The 19,143-nt window shown below is 42.5% G+C and overlaps 1 protein-coding gene across 2 annotated transcripts in view; it reads right to left on the bottom strand.

Annotated features, from left to right (window-relative positions):
* The window catches only part of LOC124622288, a 770,325-nt gene that overhangs the window by 493,556 nt on the left and 257,626 nt on the right, over positions 1-19,143 (bottom strand). For both annotated transcript variants that reach the window (XM_047147957.1, XM_047147958.1), the window contains exon 2: positions 10,349-10,472. In XM_047147957.1, the coding sequence (XP_047003913.1) occupies positions 10,349-10,450 (102 nt within the window). In that variant the 5' untranslated portion in view covers positions 10,451-10,472. The remainder of the gene's footprint in view (positions 1-10,348; positions 10,473-19,143) is intronic.

Here is a 19,143-nt window from a genome sequence, read left to right as displayed (position 1 = left end):
AGATGAAGAGGTTAGCACAGGAAAGGAATTCGTGGCGGGCCGCATCAAACCAGTCGGTAGACTGATGACAAAAAAAAAAAAAAAAAATAAATAAATAAATAAATAAATAAAATAAAATAAAATAAAATCTGCCAAATGTGTGACTGCTGTGTACGGACGCAGGAGGAGCTGGCCACTGTTCGCGAACAGCTGAACGTGTTGATGACCGCGGTCAGCCGACTTCAGGCTGCTGCTTCGGAGTGTGGCGGCAGTGGGGAGTCTGGTGCGTCGCATGGTACACCCCAGGTGTTACGTGCTTCACCCACTGTCCCTGCTGTCGAGACATCTTCGCGGGTACCGGGCGCGGTTGGGCCACCCTCTCCCTAAGGGGAGTGGCGGGTTCAGCGGCGTTCGCTGCGCACGAGGCGGAGGTTCAATGTGGAGGCTGGCCGTGTGGCATCGCACGCTCTGCCTGTGAGTGGACATGCGTCCGCTCCTTCAGCAAGGTCCGAGCAGGCACACGGAGGGAGGGGTTTATTAGTTATTGGGAGCTCCAACGTTAGGCGGGTGATGGATCCCCTTAGGGAAATAGTGGAAAGGTCGGGGAAGAAGGCCAGTGTTCACTCTGTCTGCTTGCCGGGGTGTCTCATCCGAGATTTGGAGGAGGCCCTACCGGTGGCTATAGAGAACACTGGGTGTAACCGACTGAAAATTGTTGCTCATGTCGGCACCAATGACTCCTGCCGTCTGCGTTCAGAGGTTATCCTCAGTTCGTACAGGCGGTTGGCGGAGTTGGTGAAGGCGGAAAGCCTCGCTCGCCGGATGGAATCTGAGTTAACTATTTGTAGTATCGTTCCCAGAACCGATCGCGGTCCTCTGGTTTGGAGCCGAGCAGAAGGCTTAAACCAGAGGCTCAGACGATTCTGCGGAGGTCTGGGGTGCAAATTTCTCGACTATCGGGTGGAGAAATGTAGGGTCCCCCTGAATAGGTCAGACGTGCACTACACGCAGAAAGCGGCTCCAAGGGTAGCGGAGTACGTGTGGAGTGCACATGTGGGTTTTTTAGGTTAGAATATTCCCTCCCTAGGTCCGAAAAGACGCCTCCTGAGACGCGGCAAGGTAGGAGTAGGCAAAATCCAACAGGGAATAACAACATTAATGTGCTAATAGTAAACTGCAGAAGCGTCTATAGAAAGGTTCCAGAACTGCTCTCATTAATAAACGGTCACAATGCCCACATAATACTAGGGACAGAAAGTTGGCTGAAACCAGATGTAAACAGTAATGAAGTTCTGAACTCGAATTGGAATGTATACTGCAGAGACAGGCTGGACAGTGAAGGGGGAGGCGTGTTTATAGCGATAATAGGTGCAATAGTATCGAAGGAAATTGACGGAGATCCGAAATGTGAAATAATTAGGGTGAAGGTCACGGTTAAAGCAGGCTCAGTCATGGTAATTGGATGTCTCTATAGGCCCCCTGGCTCAGCAGCTGTTGTGGCAGAGCACCTGAAGGAAAATTTGGAAAATATTTCGCGTAGATTTCCCCAACATGTTATAGTTCTGGGTGGAGATTTTAATTTGCCAGATATAGACTGGGAGACTCCAACGTTCATAACGGGTGGCAGGGACAAAGAATCCAGTGAAATTTTTTTAAGTGCTTTATCGGAAAACTACCTTGAGCAGTTAAACAGAGAACTGACTCGTGGCGATAACATATTAGACCTTCTGGTGACAAACAGACCCGAACTATTTGAAACAGTTAACGCAGAACGAAGAATCAGCGATCATAAAGCGGTTACTGCATCGATGATTTCAGCTGTAAATAGAGATATTAAAAAAGGTAGGAAGATTTTTCTGTTTAGCAAAAGCTCAACACGAAAGTTTTGTCTCAAGTACAGATAGTGTTGAGGATTAGTGGAGAAAGTTCAAAACCATCGTACAATATGCGTTAGATGAGTATGTGCCAAGCAAGATCGTAAGAGATCGAAAAGAGCCACCGTGGTACAACAACCGAGTTAGAAAACTGTGCGGAAGCAAAGTGAACATCACAGCAAACATAAACATAGCCAACGCCTTGCAGACAAATAAAAATTACGCGATGCGAAATGTAATGTGAGGAGGGCCATGCGAGAGGCGTTCAATAAATTCGAAAGTAAAGTTCTGTGTACTGACTTGTTAGAAAATCCTAAGAAATTTTGGTCTTATGTCAAAGCGGTAGGTGGATCAAAACAAAATGTCCAGACACTCTGTGACCAAAATGGTACTGAAACAGAGGAAGACAGACTAAAGGTCGAAATACTAAATGTCTCTTTCCAAAGCTGTTTCACAGAGGAAGACTGCACTGTAGTTCCTTCTCTAGATTGTCGCACAGATGACAAAATGGTAGATATCGAAATAGACGACAAAGGGATAGAGAAACAATTAAAATCGCTCAAAAGAGGAAAGGCCGCTGGACCTGATGAGATACCGGTTCGATTTTACACAGAGTACGCGAAGGAACTTGCCCCCCTTCTTGCAGCTGTGTACCGTAGGTCTCTAGAAGAGCGTAGCGTTCCAAAGGATTGGAAAAGGGCACAGGTCATCACCGTTTTCAAGAAGGGACGACGGACAGATTTGCAGAACTATAGACCCATATCTGTAACGTCGATCTGTTGTAGAAGTTTGGAACACGTATTATTTTCGAGTATAATGACTTTTCTGGAAACTAGAAACCTATTCTGTAGGAATGAGCATGAGTTTCGAAAAAGACGATCGTGTGAAACCCAGCTCGCGCTATTCGTCCACGAGACCTAGGGGGCCATGGACACGGGTTCCCAGGTAGATGCCGTGTTTCTCGACTTCCACAAGGCGTTCGATACAGTTCCCAACAGTCGTTTAATGAACCAAGTAAGGGCATATGGACTATCAGACCAATTGTGTGATTGGATTGAAGTCTGACAACAGTCTGACAATGCACATGCAGTTTATTGATTACATGCGTGTAGAAAACTTGTTGTGAGTTAAAGCTGTCAAACAAAGTTTGAAGAAGAATAAAATGCCACTAACAGACGACAGCTAATGTTGAAAATACTTTTCTGACTATTTTGGCACTATGCGCTCGCCCTATACATAATACAAAAGTTTCGAGATGCAGCTGCTGCCTGGTCGTCTATTAAACCTGAAAATAACCAAATGTCGCAGACGTTAGCCCTTTTTTCACATGCGGCTATTTTGGGGTGAGAAGTGAAGGGAATTATGTTCCAAGTTCCATTAAATTGATAACTTCAGAAGACACAGAATTGCGTTTTAAAAAATGTAGCAGCGAATGTAATAGAACTCGCGACGTGTTATCTAGAGTGAGCCACCCTTACCGTTACGCTAGTATCTTTCATATAGCTACAGCATCTCCAGAAGTCAAGAACAGTTCCTCCAGAACTTCCGAATTCCACAGTGCTGTGAGATAATGCATATGGCCGGATCTACACTTCTGAGAGACAGACAGTTACTGCTTTTCTTTTGCACTGCACGACGTTTCCAACAAATGGAAAGGAACACTTCCAACTTAAATTTCTGCATCCTACACTGTTGGCAGTTCTGTGTAGGTGGCAGTTACGTGATTTTATTTCGGTGATTATAAAATAGAGTCGAAAGTAAGCACTGTTTCGCCGAGGCAGCTAGTTCATGGCGATTCGGTCAACCAAGTAAATGAATGTACTGAACATCCTACAAACCACTACAGGGAGCCTGTGTGTCAGAAATCTCATTGAGTGTGCCGCAGCGGTGTTATGATAGAAAATTGAGTTTCAGAGAAGAACATTTAGTGATCTGTTAGATTGATGATAGGTTCCTACAATGGTCGCCTGGGTTCGATTCCAGCTTCTGCCGATGATCTTTAATAGGGAGAGACAGATTCTATTCTCTTCTGGCTACGCCAAGTGCAGAAAGTACAATGGTGTTGTGGTATGAAATTCACATTAATCATGATATTCCTTCACTACCAAGTAGACGTTACGCTGAACCACAAGAAAGTCAGGAAGGGCGAAATGTGGGAACTCTATCACCAGTAACCTTTCTTATAGTAGTTATTTATTTCTAGTGACGAAACAAACGCTATGTAGGGTCAGAGAACACTTATTCCATCTTTCATTTGAGCTTCTGTATGTCGATAAAATTGGTTCTGAGCTTGGAATGCAACTCAGACCGCCCTTAAAGCCGAATTTGATCCCTTCGCGACAATACAGCTCGACCACAATTTGTTGTTTGTTCAAAACTACAGATTCCTCGACATGTCCACATATTGCGCGTCAATGGGTTCGAATCCTGGCCCGGCACTAAAGTTTTCGTTATGTATTATCAGGCTCTAGCATGAGAGCGCCTATCTGCTGGTGGATTTTAATTTTGATCTTTAATGCATTTTCATTCGTTGTCAACACTAGCGATGTATGAACTTCAAATCTCTGGTGGAGAAAAATTCGGTAGCTTACGTCTCTTTGTGTGTAGTCAACAACAATATGCGTGGGATTCGATTCCCAGTCAGCACTGAACTCTTCGTCATATTATTTCTAGTTTAAACATGCTCACATGTCGCTGCAAGTGTAACCAACCCATATTTAACGTTCGTTTTCTCTAGAATACAACAGCGATAGGTGGCGGGTTGGAGTCGTGGGAAGGAAAAAATTAATGTTTCGTTTCGTCTTTTCGGTTAGAACATCTGGTTACTGCCGAGAAGATCCGATATGTCACAGTTGATTGTGCTTCGATAACAATCCGTTTAGGTTCTGGGTTCGAATCCCTGTCCAACACAAAGTTTTACCTCACGGCATTTCAAGTAAGTTACTGATGAAGAAGCAATATTTAACATCTCTCGTAGTACGTTAACAGGGACAATAGATGCTGGGTAGGAATTCGCGTCGGTTAAAAACGTTTACGTTATATAATTTAAAGTTGATATTTGCTAACTGATACTGTCTAAAATCGAGGTATATCACTCTCTGTATGCCTACTCAGGAATGACTGTTAGTTTCCGTCAGTCTCGAAATCTTACTCTGCATGACTTGGGTTTGAATCCATACGCAGAACGAGACAGGTCGTCGTGTGATTGAAGTTCATACATATTCTCAAGTAGCTGCTCGTGAATAACTTAAATTTTTAATGTCATTTTGTGTTAAATAACAAGTACGGTATGTTACTTTGAAGAGGAAATCATGAATACGATGAACTTACTACGTGCATTACCTATGTGATGTAAAAATGAGAGTGGTAACATTTCAGGTATGTCATTTATTGCAATAAATGTGAGCTTACAAGCCTTAAGGAGAGTCTTATCTGTGATAAGGTGGTCCTTGATATTTGTAGTATCGTGGTATTACTTTACGTCTTGAGTTCTTGCGATACAGAGCAGAGTTTTCTAGTGGTGACTTGTTGGAACCATTTTCAATAGTCAAACGACTGTACCAAGGATCGATTAGAGTACCTGCTAGACAGCTGCATTATGTGGGTTGCATGCGTATCAGGCGAAATGTAATTGAGGTCGTTCGGATACTTTTGAGCATGACTGTACATTAACGGAAATACGATGCCACAAAAAGTGTGAAAACAATAAAATTACTGATAAACTAGCAGTAGCCGTGGCTCTGATCCACGGATATTCTGAAATAAAATATTTTGTATTATTCTCGATGTTGTTAGAGGCAATTATTGTGACGAAATATCTAAGGTTCTGGCCCTACGAGAGGGGAGGAAGATTCGGGTTTCCATCCCCGGGGATTGTAATGCTAACGCATTCAGTAAAGTTAAAAAGAGTGCGAATTGAAGTAAGGCGGGTTTAATTTACAGAAGTTTATATTTATTGCGGGAAGAACAGCATCTTTTCTGTCAGAAAGTGGTGAGTAAGAGTAATAACAGACACTCCATAATGGAGTGGCGAGTTTCCATCGTGTCCGAGACAGTTTACTTTCCATACTATTGAGCTCGCTGCTGTGCTCCCGAAACAAACGAAAACGAGCAGAAAAAGACACTCTTTTGTGTCTTGCCGGATTACTTTACTGTCTTCTACGAGATACTGTTGGGATGACCGAATTACCGGTCGCAAAGTTCTTACATAATAATCAATAACTAAAGGCAACGCTTACTGAAGAACTGTTTGAAGTTACAAAAGCTAAATGGACACGTCAGTTTTATAATATGTCACTCCATCATTCATTAAGAAATCGAACTCACATATGGACAACAGTTTCAGACGTTTGTTTACTTTAAAAATGAGTTAATGTGTTAAATGATACGGTTCGATATTACGTTTAAAGTTTGAGGAAGTCGCTGATTGCTCTTATAATCGAACACTGGATGAGGGTAGTCTGGGTGATTCGCGTTCCGCTTTAAGAAAAGTTAGTTTTTCACGCAGGTAAATATCATGACTTCATATCTCCTGTATTATTTGTAGTAAATGGTATAATATTGCAGGTGCGTTAAACGCTGTATGTGGATACTGTCTGGAAAATGTATTGGTCATAGATGTTGTAGTAATGGAGAGATAAATTAAAACGTCAGTTTTACTGCATGAACAGCGAAAATGTAGGAATCAACAAACTTATTATCCTTTCATTTTTTCGTGAGCGACCAATGTTCCCAAAATGTTTTGAATTATTCATAAAGTTGTTTGAAGTCACTAAATGCTCTCATTCCTCAACACTAAACGAATAGAGCTTGGGCAGTTTGCGGCAAGTGAGTTACGTTGTCTCCAGTTTCACAGTTTCGGACCTTAATATTTGAGTATCTGTCGTAAACCTTTAACGCTACATCATAGCTCCTAATGTGTAGCTTAAGAAAGCACTTTCAATTTTTAAATTCAGTCAACAATTGTATGAAATACCGAATATTACATTTTTGTTGCTTCAGGAATCCTTTAGATAAGCAACCCAACTGGAATTCAATCCTGGCAGATTAAAACTGCGTGCCGGACCGAGACTGGAACTAGGGACCTTTGCCTTTCGCGGGCGCGTGCTCTACCATCTGAGCTACCCAAGCGCGGCTCACGACGCCCCCCCCCCTCCCCCCTCCTCCATAGCCTCAGTTCTGCCAGTACCTCGCCTCCAACCTCCCAAACTTTCTGGAAACTTTTAGGCGTTTAGTAATGTAAACATAGTCTATAGACTCGTTCATAAAACTCTACATCAGTTTGTTTGTTGTTACCATTGAAATTTCCTTTTTTTATACGAAAAATTCTTTTTTACCTTGAGTGCGGGGTGGGAATCCTTCGTCGGCATTATAAAACTATCTCATGACGTTTCTTCTCCGACTACGAGAAACATCATCGGAGATAAAAGAGGAACTGAATCAAAGGTTCAAGGGATTCCCGGATTTATAGAACTGTATAGAGGGGACCACCATTTGTCATGTGAGAATGCCTCTGACTAGTGTCATCGACCGTTATTCTGTTAACTCGAAGAGGGCATTCATATTTCAGTGACTTAATTCCTCTTTCTTTTCCGTAGAAATTAACATAGCGTTTGTACCGCTGTGTTGCCTCTCTATACAAACGCGCATGACAATACATTGTATCGGCTAAAACGCTGGCTAGTATCTCTGAATTTTTATTTCACGGTTTGCAGATCAGAAAGCATGTATCTCCGTGGACTATTTGTAAGTTTGCCCCAGGTGGCACTTCCTTTTATGTTTAGCTAAGCGGTTGTTGACCTTTCTTTTCGTGAGCCCAATGTATATTGGGACACAATCACACGAATTTTTATTTTATATATATATAGGGTGGTCCATTGATAGTGACCAGGCCAAATATCTCACGAAATATGCATCAAGCGAAAAAACTACAAAGAGCGAAACTCATCTAGCTTGAGGGGGGAAACCAGATGGCGCAGCCATAGGTGAAATGGATATGAAATGCGTTTTTTTTTAAATAGGAACCACTATTCTTATTACGTACTCGTGTAGTACATAAAGAAATATGAATATTTTAGTTGGACCACTTTTTTCGCTTTGTGACAGATGGCGCTGTAATAGTAACAAACGTAGAAGTACGTGGTATCACGTAACATTCCGCCAGTGCGGACGGTATTTGCTTCGTGACACATTACCCGTGTTAAAATGGACCACTTACCAACTGCGGAAAAGGTCAATATGGTGTTGATGTATGGCTATTGTGATCAAAATGCCCAACGGGTGTATGCTATGTATGATGCTCGGTATCCTGGACGACATCATCCAAGTGTCCGGACCGTTCGCCGGATAGTTACGTTATTTAAGGAAACAGGAAGTGTTTAGCCACATGTGAAACGTCAACCACGACCTGCAACAAATGATGATGCCCAAGTAGGTGTTTGCTGTCGCGGATAATCTGCACATCAGAAGCAGACAAATTGCGCGAGAATCGGGACTCTCAAAAACGTCGGTGTTGAGAATGCCACATCCACATCGATTGCACCAGTACCATATTTCTATGCACCACGAACTGCATGGAGACGACTTTGAACGTCGTGTACAATTCTGCCACTGGGCGCAAGAGAAATTATGGGACGATGACAGATTTTTTTGCACGCGTTCTATTTAGCGACGAGGCGTCATTCACCAACAGCGGTAACGTAAACCGGCATAATATGCACTATTGGGCAACGGAAAATCCACGATGGCAGCGATAAGTGGAAGGTCAGCGACCGCGGCGGGTTAATGTATGGTGCGGCATTATGGGAGGAAGGATAATTGGCCCCCATTTTATCGATGGCAATCTAAATGGTGGAATGTATGCTGATTTCCTACGTAATGTTCTACCGATGTTACTACAAGATGTTTCACTGCATGACAGAATGGCGATGTATTTCCAACATGATGGATGTCCGGCTCATAGCTCGTGTTCGATCGAAGCGGTACTGAATAGCATATTTCATGACACATGGATTGGTCGTCGAAGCACCATACCTTGGCGAGCACGTTCACCGGATCTGACGCCCCCGGATTTCTTTCTGTGAGGATGTGAGGAAATTTGAAGGATATTACACATTACGGAACTTGCGGAAGGCGAACTACTCGCTGTTGAGGTGAATGTCGTTACACTTATTGCCAAATGCATTGAGGTTGACGGACATCATTTTGAGCATTTATTGCATTAATGTGGTATTTACAGGTAATCACGCTGAAACAGCATGCGTTCTCAGAAATGATAAGTTCACAAAGGTACATGTATCACATTGAAACAACCGAAATAAAATGTTCAAACGTACCTACGTTTTGTATTTTAATTTAAGAAACCTACCTGTTACCAACTGTTCGCGTAAAATTGTGAGCCATGTATTTGTGACTATTACAGTGCCATCTATTACAAAGCGAAAAAAAGTGGTCTAACTAAAAGATTCATATTTCTTTATGTACTACACGAATATGTAATAAAAATGGGGGTTCCTATTTTAAAAAAACGCAGTTGATGTCCGTTTGACCTATGGCAGAGCCATCTAGCGGGCCTTTCATAACGCCATCTGGCTTCCCCCTCGAAGCTTTGTAGTTTTTTCATTTGACACTTATTTCGTGAGATATTGAGATATTTTGCCCGGTCACGGTCAATGGACCACAATATATATATATATCGTTAGTAGATGATGTAGATCATTATATATCGACTATGGCTTCGCGACCTGGAAACCTTAACTGTGCTAATTAGCAGGTTGGGCTACTAATTCAGCATCATCTACTGCTTTTATAAACTGTAAAACGTGAACGCCTTTTCCTCACGCCGTGAAAGCCAACTTTGTATCGAGCTGAAAGCCAACATTGTATCATTCCTTTTTATGTTTTTTATGTGATAGATCTTTGGAGAGATTGTCACAGGAACGTACTCCAAGATCGCGCAAGGGGAAGTTATTCATTTAATGAAAGATACAGAAACTCAAAATTACTGATTGTAGGGACGTGGTAGTCCATCTGAATGAACGACAACGTGAGCCGAAGACACATGTACTGACTCCTAAATATTAATAAACTACAGTACCAAATGTTCGTATTGTAGCACAAAAACGCGAACATGTCCTTGGCAGAGTTAGAGATGTAAACTAGGTTTTCGACGTATGTGATGTCTTCAGCGACATTAAAATCGAAACATCTTGGCATATTTGCTGTGGGATCTCTGAGCTGCAATACGTTGGCGCACCTTAACTTACAATTTATAGGCTAGAGTCCATGCATTGTGATCCAGTGCAACGAGCTACATCGTGCTGCAGTGCTGGCGTCTACTTAATCAGGGAATCGTTAGTATAGTGTAGTGTAGTTATCGTAGTGTAGTGTGTAATGAATTGTGTGTAGACTGCACTGGCGATACGGACATTGTTGTGGGCAGCTTACAGCCTCAGTGTAGCGCTACTGTAGTGTAGTGCAGTGCAGTGGATACTGACCAGCGTGTAGACTGCGCTGGCGATGGCGGCACTCCTGGCGTGCAGCCTACTGCAGACGCGGCCTCGCAGCGCCGAGTAGGGAGACAGTACGGTCGTCCGCATGGCGTCCGCTCCGCATCACAGCCTGCAAACCAGACAACAACTCCCGTCACACTGGTTGCCGTACACCCTTGGCAAGGCATAAATGAGGAAGACGAACGGAACAGGACATCGACTAGACAGTGACTGTGCCTGGAGGGAAATTGGAACGCCAGTCTATATTGATCAGCCCTCTCATTTCAGAAACAGTGGATAACAGCTGAGAAGGTACCCAGGAGAGCTGGAGATCTATCATCATAAACAACAGGAGAACACTGATTCTCTATAACGAAAAACATACTGTGTAAGTGAAGATCGCAGCGTATACATGTGATGAACTGCATGTGACATGGTGATGCGGATTGGCGTATTGCAGGAGTTACTTCTGTGTACCCTGGGACAGTCGTTAGCAAATCATTGCTGTACAGTGGCCAAAGGCAGCCGAAAGTCAGGACACTCACCGTTAGTGCAGCGTGTGTCTCTACTGGAGTCAGGAAAGCAACTTCAATGCTGATAGTGGCACAAATTGGAATACATACGAACAGAACCTTTTAAAGAACTACTGAATTTACCAGATTTGAACTATTGAGTTTGGCAATGGCATTCTGGATTCCAGAAAAGTTATGTTAGAGATGAATGTCTTACACGGGGCGGTATACAGAATATTTGGAAATTCCCTTTACAAACTTCTAGAACTTGTAGAGTGATACATAATATTTTGAATAGGATCCCACGTCCGGGAACTTACTGTTTCCGTTGTACTATGGTTTCAGTTCAGAAGTTTGACTCATTCACTTCTGCTTGAGGAATTGAATTAGGCGTACAATTATTAAGTGACAATGCGGAAGGAAACGAAGGAAAAAACGTTGATGGTCGGCACTTCGATCCGCTGTTACAATGACTACACCAGACTACTGCCGACTAGCGACAAGCAACAACTAACTACATATTGCTCTCTGGTCAGAGACTCTCCTATGCCTTGCCTATTGCAGGCAGCGCATATAGCGCATACCTCTTACAACGAACTGCGGAAGAGTAAGTATAGCTTTCTGAAACACACTGTAGTTTCTTCTTGTGACGTGGAGTAGAGAGAGTGGAGATTCGCTTGACTGCTAATAAGTTTGCAGACCTACAAGCAGGGAAAGTGCATGACCAGAATCCCTCGAGCTGCCTTCCATCATATTTTTACCTTCTCTCCAACCTCCTGCACCCCAGGCCGACACACAGAAAGAATGCAATTTGCCCCTTAATATGGTTCTACTTAGATGAGGTGCACACATGTAATTTATGTTCTTAACCTCCGCCACTTAACAATAAACTAATTCTATGCTATTAAAACACTATTTTCTATAATCTGCGATATTTGCGTCTCCTACAACGTCGAAAGTATTAAATCTAGAGAAGAAATTAATATCATCTTTGTTGTATAACATGTAATAAAGTTCAATTTGATACAAGGGAATCTTTTCACTGAAAGCCGCAGATTTCGAGTTATTCAAACAAAACGTGAAAGAGTCACGTTTAAACGCATTGACACCCCCACGCTTACACCCCATTGGTTACAATTTAGTACGTTGTTCATGACATTCCCTCCTAACACTGTACAAAATTTTGCGACTAAACAGATTTTTTTCCCCTACTCGATCTTTTTGTATTCGTTTTGAGGTCTACAAGGGTTGTTGAATGTCGGGGAAAGCAGTGAGGGAGGACAAGCCCTGCCTTTTGCTCCTAGGGCCAGCTGCACATTGGAATCTACGTTCAAGTCTCAGCGCCTTGTACAATGCCGTATTGCTGTGGCGCGTCATACTGTTTCCTAGCTGAGGGTGGCTGCGTGCGGAAGCAGGCCCAAAGTCATCTTGATTCCACTGATTCCTCCGCTGCGAAGTTACTATTTTCCTATCTCAGCTTCTGTGAAACTAGTCGAGTATAGTAGCCTAGTGGTAAAGCGCATACCTGGGAAACTAGACGTCGTGGGAGTCCTGGTTGGAACACGTAAATTTTCAGTCTGCCTCTGATATGTCCGTCAGCTTTAAATTAGGCGAGGAGTTGATACAAGGGAAAGAAAGACATTTGGGGCATTTGAAAATGAAACGCATCAATGGAAAAAGTTCAATATTTTTGCCACACTTGGACTCGAACCCCGATTTTTCCGTTTCTCGCAAACGGTCGCCTCGATCGCTTCGGCCATCTGAACACGGTCTCTGAAGGATCCAAATTTCCAATTTACTCACACACTATTGATGTAGGCCCCTGTCCATCACTCTCACTTTTCACAGCGGTTCACTGATTCCTGCAACAGTGCGAGTGTGCTATAATCTGCTCAGAAAGGATCATTGGGCGGTCCCGTCGTTCTTAAATACATGCGGTGTCTGTTCTTTCCGATATGTTCGACAGACGCCAAGTGGCTCTTAGCACTATCGGACTTGACAGCTGAGGTCATCAGTCCCCTACAACTTACAACTACTTAAACCTAACTAACCTAAGGACATCACACACATCCATGCCCAAGGCAGGATTCGAGCCTGCGACCGTAGCGATCGCGCGGTTCCAGACAGAAGCGCCAAGAACCGCTCGGCCATCCGGCCGGCCCGGCAGACGCCATTTTTGTTCACGCAGAAATACATTATTAGATAAAAAGGAAAGGAAGATATTAGCTGCTATCGAGAACAGAAATACATCAACTGGGAATGTTGAAACTCTGAACCGGACCGTGACTCGTCTCACGAACGATCGCCTTGAGCACATCAGTCATCAGGACACAGCCCATGAAAGACCTAAATTTCCACTTATCCACACACTGTTGACGTAGGGCCCCTGCCCCTTACGCTCACTGTTCGCAGTGCTTCCCTGATTCCGGTAAGTGCTCGAGCGTGTTGTGCGTCTGCACAGAAACGATGATTTGACCGTCCCACCCTAGTTATACAGATGTGGCGTCTGTTCTTCCAGACATATCTGAAAGAACAGACATCGCTTCTGTAGGTGAGAAGTGGCCAGGAGCGACACGGGATACGGATAGTCTTTAATTGGGGATGTGGAGTGTTCACAATATCCCAAATGTAAAAGCTGCCTGATATTTACGGCAGATGCTGGTCACACTGTTGAGAAGCTTGTTACCTTCGTTTTTGTTGCGAAACCGTTGTTTCTGTTTTTAAACACACGCAATGGCGTACCACAAGTTTTATCGTTGGGGTACTGGTAATATCCCACCTACCTACTAGCGCGATATTCTGCAGTGAGTAGTGTATAGCATTATGTCACATACGGAGCAGCAAAAGTATCTTAGAAGGCTATTGGAGGAAGTTCTGAATGAAGATGATAATCGTTGTTACATGCCGGAGTTTTAACATTCGTATGACAATGAAAAAGTGCAGAGTGAAGAAAGTAATCATTAATCTGTAAGTTTGTTTTGTTTTATTTTAGGGTGCGAAAACAACTTGGGTCATAAGCTGCCAAGTCTAAACTAGAGAACACGAAGGAAGAGAGGAGTTAAGAAACGACTACACGTCAATCCCAATCGTCGTAAGAGAGGACATCTAAAACAGGGACGTTTAGAAAGGTCTATAAAATACCCCATAGAGAAACGAAGGTTCAGAACCAAATATTAAATGGCCTTCACCATATTGCTACCACCGATAAAAAGTAAAACGCGGTCGACAGCCCGCGCGTCTTTCGCTAAAACGGCCGATAACTCAGATGGAAAACCCAAGCGGGAACGCAAACAGTTAAAAAAATGGGCATTCCGTCAGGATATGGCGGACAGTTGAAACATGGGCGCCAGGTGTACAAAGTGGTGTGGCAGCAGCACTCAACAAATGGCGATGACTAAAAGGGCAATGCCTAATACGCAACCTAGTTAAAATGACCTCCTCTCAGCCCTCTCGTCGTCCACTGATGAGCTGGAAAAGAAATAGCATCCTCCTTTTCAATAATACCAGACAAGTTCATGCTTGGTAAGGATAAAATAACTAAATGAATTTCTACAGCTAAGCCTAACAGTATCAGAACTAGGAAACAGAATATAGTAATTCAGTTTCCTGGTACCAAATTAATTGCTAAAAGATGCAAGATTTCTGTAGAATGCTTCAATGTGCTCAGAAATGCTCAAATAATCGTACGGTAGTAGCGTGCATCAACCTTTATATTAATGTCACTGAGCGCATCTATAAGAACAAAAACAGATGTAATAGAAATACGATCTTCTATTGGATTACTGATAATTGCTGGTTCTTACAGAGCAGCTGAAACGAATTTACTAGGTCTGTTTTCTCCATAAGAACTAGGAGCAGAACTATTTCACACTACTCTGTCAACGGATGGATATTTGAGATTTGGCGATATTCATGATACAGCACAACGTAAGGAATTTGATAAAATTAAAGTTCAGGATTGATGTTAAATCTTCCTTGCATAGCTCCGTCGGTGAGAGTATTGCCCTCGAAAGTCAAAGTTCTATTTTCCAGCCCCAGGCCCACACAATTTAATTTGTTAGGAAGTTTGAAAACAGCGCAGACACCACTAAAGAGTGAATCATTCATTCTGGAATCAGCTAGACCAGTGGTAAATGATACATGAAGGATTTGCAGCTTCCTCTATAACAGCTGTGAACGTTGTAACATCCAGACAGTGAGGCATAAATATATCCAAACTAAAGAGAAGCAGTGGAACATTGTACCGGTAATAACAAGTTAACATAGTACGTATAAAATGATATACACGTATCATTCCACACTAAGCCCATTGCAAGAAAGTGGCGTATTGTCAGAAAAGAGCAGGCCTTACATGTTTCGTGTTTTCTGCAGACACAGCTCTGGTGCGGTAAAGATAGTTTGTGCATACAATTCACAGTGAAATTCAGGCAGTATTTGGACAATATTCAAAGTTTGGTAGTGAAAAGGTGCTAACAAGACCAAGACCACACAGACTTGAATGATGCTGATCGGCAAGTACAGATCTTACACCGTAGCTGATTCCAGAATGAATGATTCACTCTTTAGTGGTGTTTGCGCTGTTTTCAAACTTCCTAACAAATTAAATTGTGTGGGCCTGGGGCTGGAACATAGAACTTTGACTTTCGAGGGCAATACTCTCACCGACGGAGCTATGCAAGGAAGACTTAACATCAATGCCTCGTTCTTTGCGGCAAGCTGAAAGAATATCAAGGAGAAAGACATCCTGCAGATATGAAGACGTTCACTCAGCGGTTCTCGAACTGCTCTGTGATTAGGGAGAGGATTTCTGTCATCAACGCACTGCGCGTTTGATAGGAAGTTCCGGCCATCGTTTACAGAGACTTGGTAATTATGTTGAGGCGTAGTTCACTTATCTGTGTGAGTCTGAAGTGTAGTGCAGTTTCAGTAAAGCTACCTGTCCTGCAATAATAATGTGTACCATACATTATGAAACCCTCAGGATACTCCTTGTCTCAGCAGTGCTCCTCTGTTTATTGGTCAGGAACCCGAGTCGTGAGGCATGCTCAGCAGCTTAAACTGTGTCAAACGGAATGCGTACGCGAAACAGATTCGAGGATTTCATGCTGACGTCAAAGAGTACAATATATGAGGAGTGGTCAGTAAGTAATGCAACAATTTTTTTCTGAAAATAGTTTGGTTTTATTCAGGATTCCAATAAATCATTTTATTCCTTGCTCTTTTTGCTACAAAAAAACAATTTTTCAACTTAATCTCTGTTGAATGCGACGGCCTTACGCTACATTACTGGGAAGGCGTGTATACCTGCATGGTACCGCTCTGCTAGTCGACGTCGGAGCTAGCGTCTTGCTTCATCAGTAAACACCACATAATCCACATACTACGTCCCGGCGATTGCATCTTTGATCAGATAGAACTCGGAAGGCGAGGAACCAAGTGGGCACAGACTTTTGAGTAGCTCAACTGGTGAACAAGTGTGTCAGCACTAACAACATGGATGTCCAGGTGAATAGCGAGGTGTTCGATTGCGATTCGTCGATCATCTCGAATGAGTGTGTCTGCACGTTCCAACATTGCATAAGTCACAGCTGCGTGCGGGCTGCCGGCACATTGCCGACCGGGCACATTTGCGAGCTTTCTGGGGCGATGACAGATATCCCACCCAATGACTCACCGTGCTTGTGTTCGCTCTCAGGTCTCTGTAGACATTCTGCTGGGACCTATCAATACCTGCGATGCTCCGGTTTCCAGCTAAAAGAAACTCAGTAACTGCTCTCTGTTTGGAATACACCCCCGTTACAGACACAGCCACCTATCGGAACATCATTAAACTACGGGGGCTGAAGCGGAAATATTCCGCTAGTCTCACAGAAAATACCGCATTTTTTCACTGAAACTGTCGAGAAAAAGTTGTGTGGCATTATTTATTGAATGCTCATCGTATAAATGTGTGTGCATTACGCGGCAGTTTCACTGTACTCTGTTACCTTGATTGTCATCCTGTGAGATGGCTTGTAGATGTCATGCACCTATAATGCAGTTAATAGTAGAGAGGTGTACGTGGTTAAAATATGTACGTGGTGTGGTGGGGAATTAGCTTAAAATGAAACAAGGATAAAGAACACAGTTAGCTGCACCGCGCAAGAAAATTATTTATTACATAGTTAAGATGCACATAATAATGGATGGAGCACTGTGTTCATAATATAGATAAAAAAGAATATTAAGCTACAGAAAGTAACTAACACTCTGATTATTAAAAAAGAAAAACTTTCAGATTGGCTAGTGAATTTATGAACATTGCTATAAAGAGCGAAATCTAGGTGGGTTGTCATCCCTAATACTGTACACGTGATTGATCAACTACACAAAAGAAACAGGGCCCTTGACACAAAACTTTCCGCCCAATAGCTGTAATAAATTGTAGCTGCTGCTTTGTTCATTTGTTGATTGGACACAAAGACACTGGTATGTTTCTCTATCCGTCTGTATCGACGTTTTGACGCCGTTTGCTACAGATCGTACCGGATGCACACATGCATCAAATTCATTGCACAGAATTTGCAAATTTCTCAGAACGCGGCTCCTATACATATATGTTCACTGTTATGCTCAATAACAAAAGATAGTGTTTTGGGAGCCGTCGTCAAACTGTCCTTCTGTGACGGCCAATACGTGTTTGACGCTATCTTGCTGACCTTGGGAAGGCAAGAAGCATTTTGAAGTTATTGACAACGTCAAGTACACTGTTTTGTAGCGCTTCTGGATAGACCTGGAATTTGAACTGCCACGTATTGGTGTCTACCTGAACAGCAATAGAAGCATTAGGGAGGTATCAGAGAATATGTTTCAGGCACTCAGACCACAGTTGAATGTACGGAAACCATATAGAGGACTGTAGTTAGTAATTTCCATTTGTTAAATTGCAAGGAGTAGAAATTTGTACTAGTCTTTACAATTTTCTAGTGTTCGAGTAGGAATTAATGTAATCAATCCAGAGGAAAACAGTATCCAAGATCATGTAGTGGGTTCGCTATTAGGAGTCAGAAGACATATAAATAACTTTTATTCTGTAGGGCACCTAGAAAACCGATTGCGAAATTGTGAAGTTCTAACCGTAGTGATCATCCGGACCTCTGTTTCGAAAATAGAGCAAGTTCCGGAAATAATTGCTCGAGTTACATGTCACAGACTGGCAGCTGACCACAAATAGCTTTGAGTAGATGAAGCAGAGACACGGCACATTGACCCGACTGCATGTGCTGTCATTCGTGGATTTAGGCACAAATTAGCTCAAGAAAGAAGCGTTGTAAATTCGCTATTACGAGTATCCTGTTGCAGTAGCAGCATGAAGCCAACTATTTCTGCATTCGCCCTGTTTAAAAAACATGACTTCCTCCCTTCATCAAAAGTTTTTTCGCGTGTTTCAGTTGTTGTTTCTGGTGTTTTATATGCATTACGCTTCTAAAAGTTTCACGTGCGTGTCCATCCACAGAGCAGGAACTTCGTTGGGTTTCATTCGTTGCCACTGTTTCATTCTATATGTTGCAATAGATTAACCATGTTCCACCAACCAGACACGGAGCTCTTCAGGGGTGTCGTACTACAAACTGACCAATAGAATAGTCATTAAAATTCTCTGACTCTAGCAAGATGAGATATGCTGTGGTGGGTTAAGGAATACATTTCTTTCATTCATCGTTATTATTGTCATTATAAAAAATGCTTTTATTCGTGATATTATGCTTATGTTTTGAACATTATTTATTGAGAAAATAAATGTATTGCTAACGACAGATAATGTTAAAGAATATATGTACCGAGAAAAAGGTGACTGTTGATTTTCTTAATAAGTGTATGACTTCAAAAAATTAATACAAAATGTAATTCTTTATACAAGTTTTAATACTCTGAAAATTATATCTTTCTTAAATACTTAAGATACACATTAGATGAAACAAATATTGAATTCTCTGGTTCCACCTGGCTGAGGTCCTCTTAAATTTCAGGTCGTTTCCGTTAACGTCACTCCAATCACATTCCGAGGAAGATGACTCCAAATCCGAAAACATTATATTGGTTCAAGTCGCCGGCGAAGACAACGAGATCTTAGAAAATAACCTGTACTGTTACTAATGCCTGCTGCAAATTTAGCTGATCCTATGCGCTTCAGTAGAGGCTGAACTGCACCGACAAAGTTTCAGAGGTAGTGGGAAGGACCAAAACAAAACAAGAAAAAATTATCTAATAATCTTTTGCTCTGAAATATATACCTCAAGACATATGAGC

The sequence above is a fragment of the Schistocerca americana genome, chromosome 7 (genome assembly GCF_021461395.2).
Source record: "Schistocerca americana isolate TAMUIC-IGC-003095 chromosome 7, iqSchAmer2.1, whole genome shotgun sequence".
Classification (NCBI taxonomy): domain Eukaryota; kingdom Metazoa; phylum Arthropoda; class Insecta; order Orthoptera; family Acrididae; genus Schistocerca; species Schistocerca americana.
Note: the sequence above shows the minus strand (reverse complement) of the source record. Positions and strands in the feature narration are given on the sequence as shown.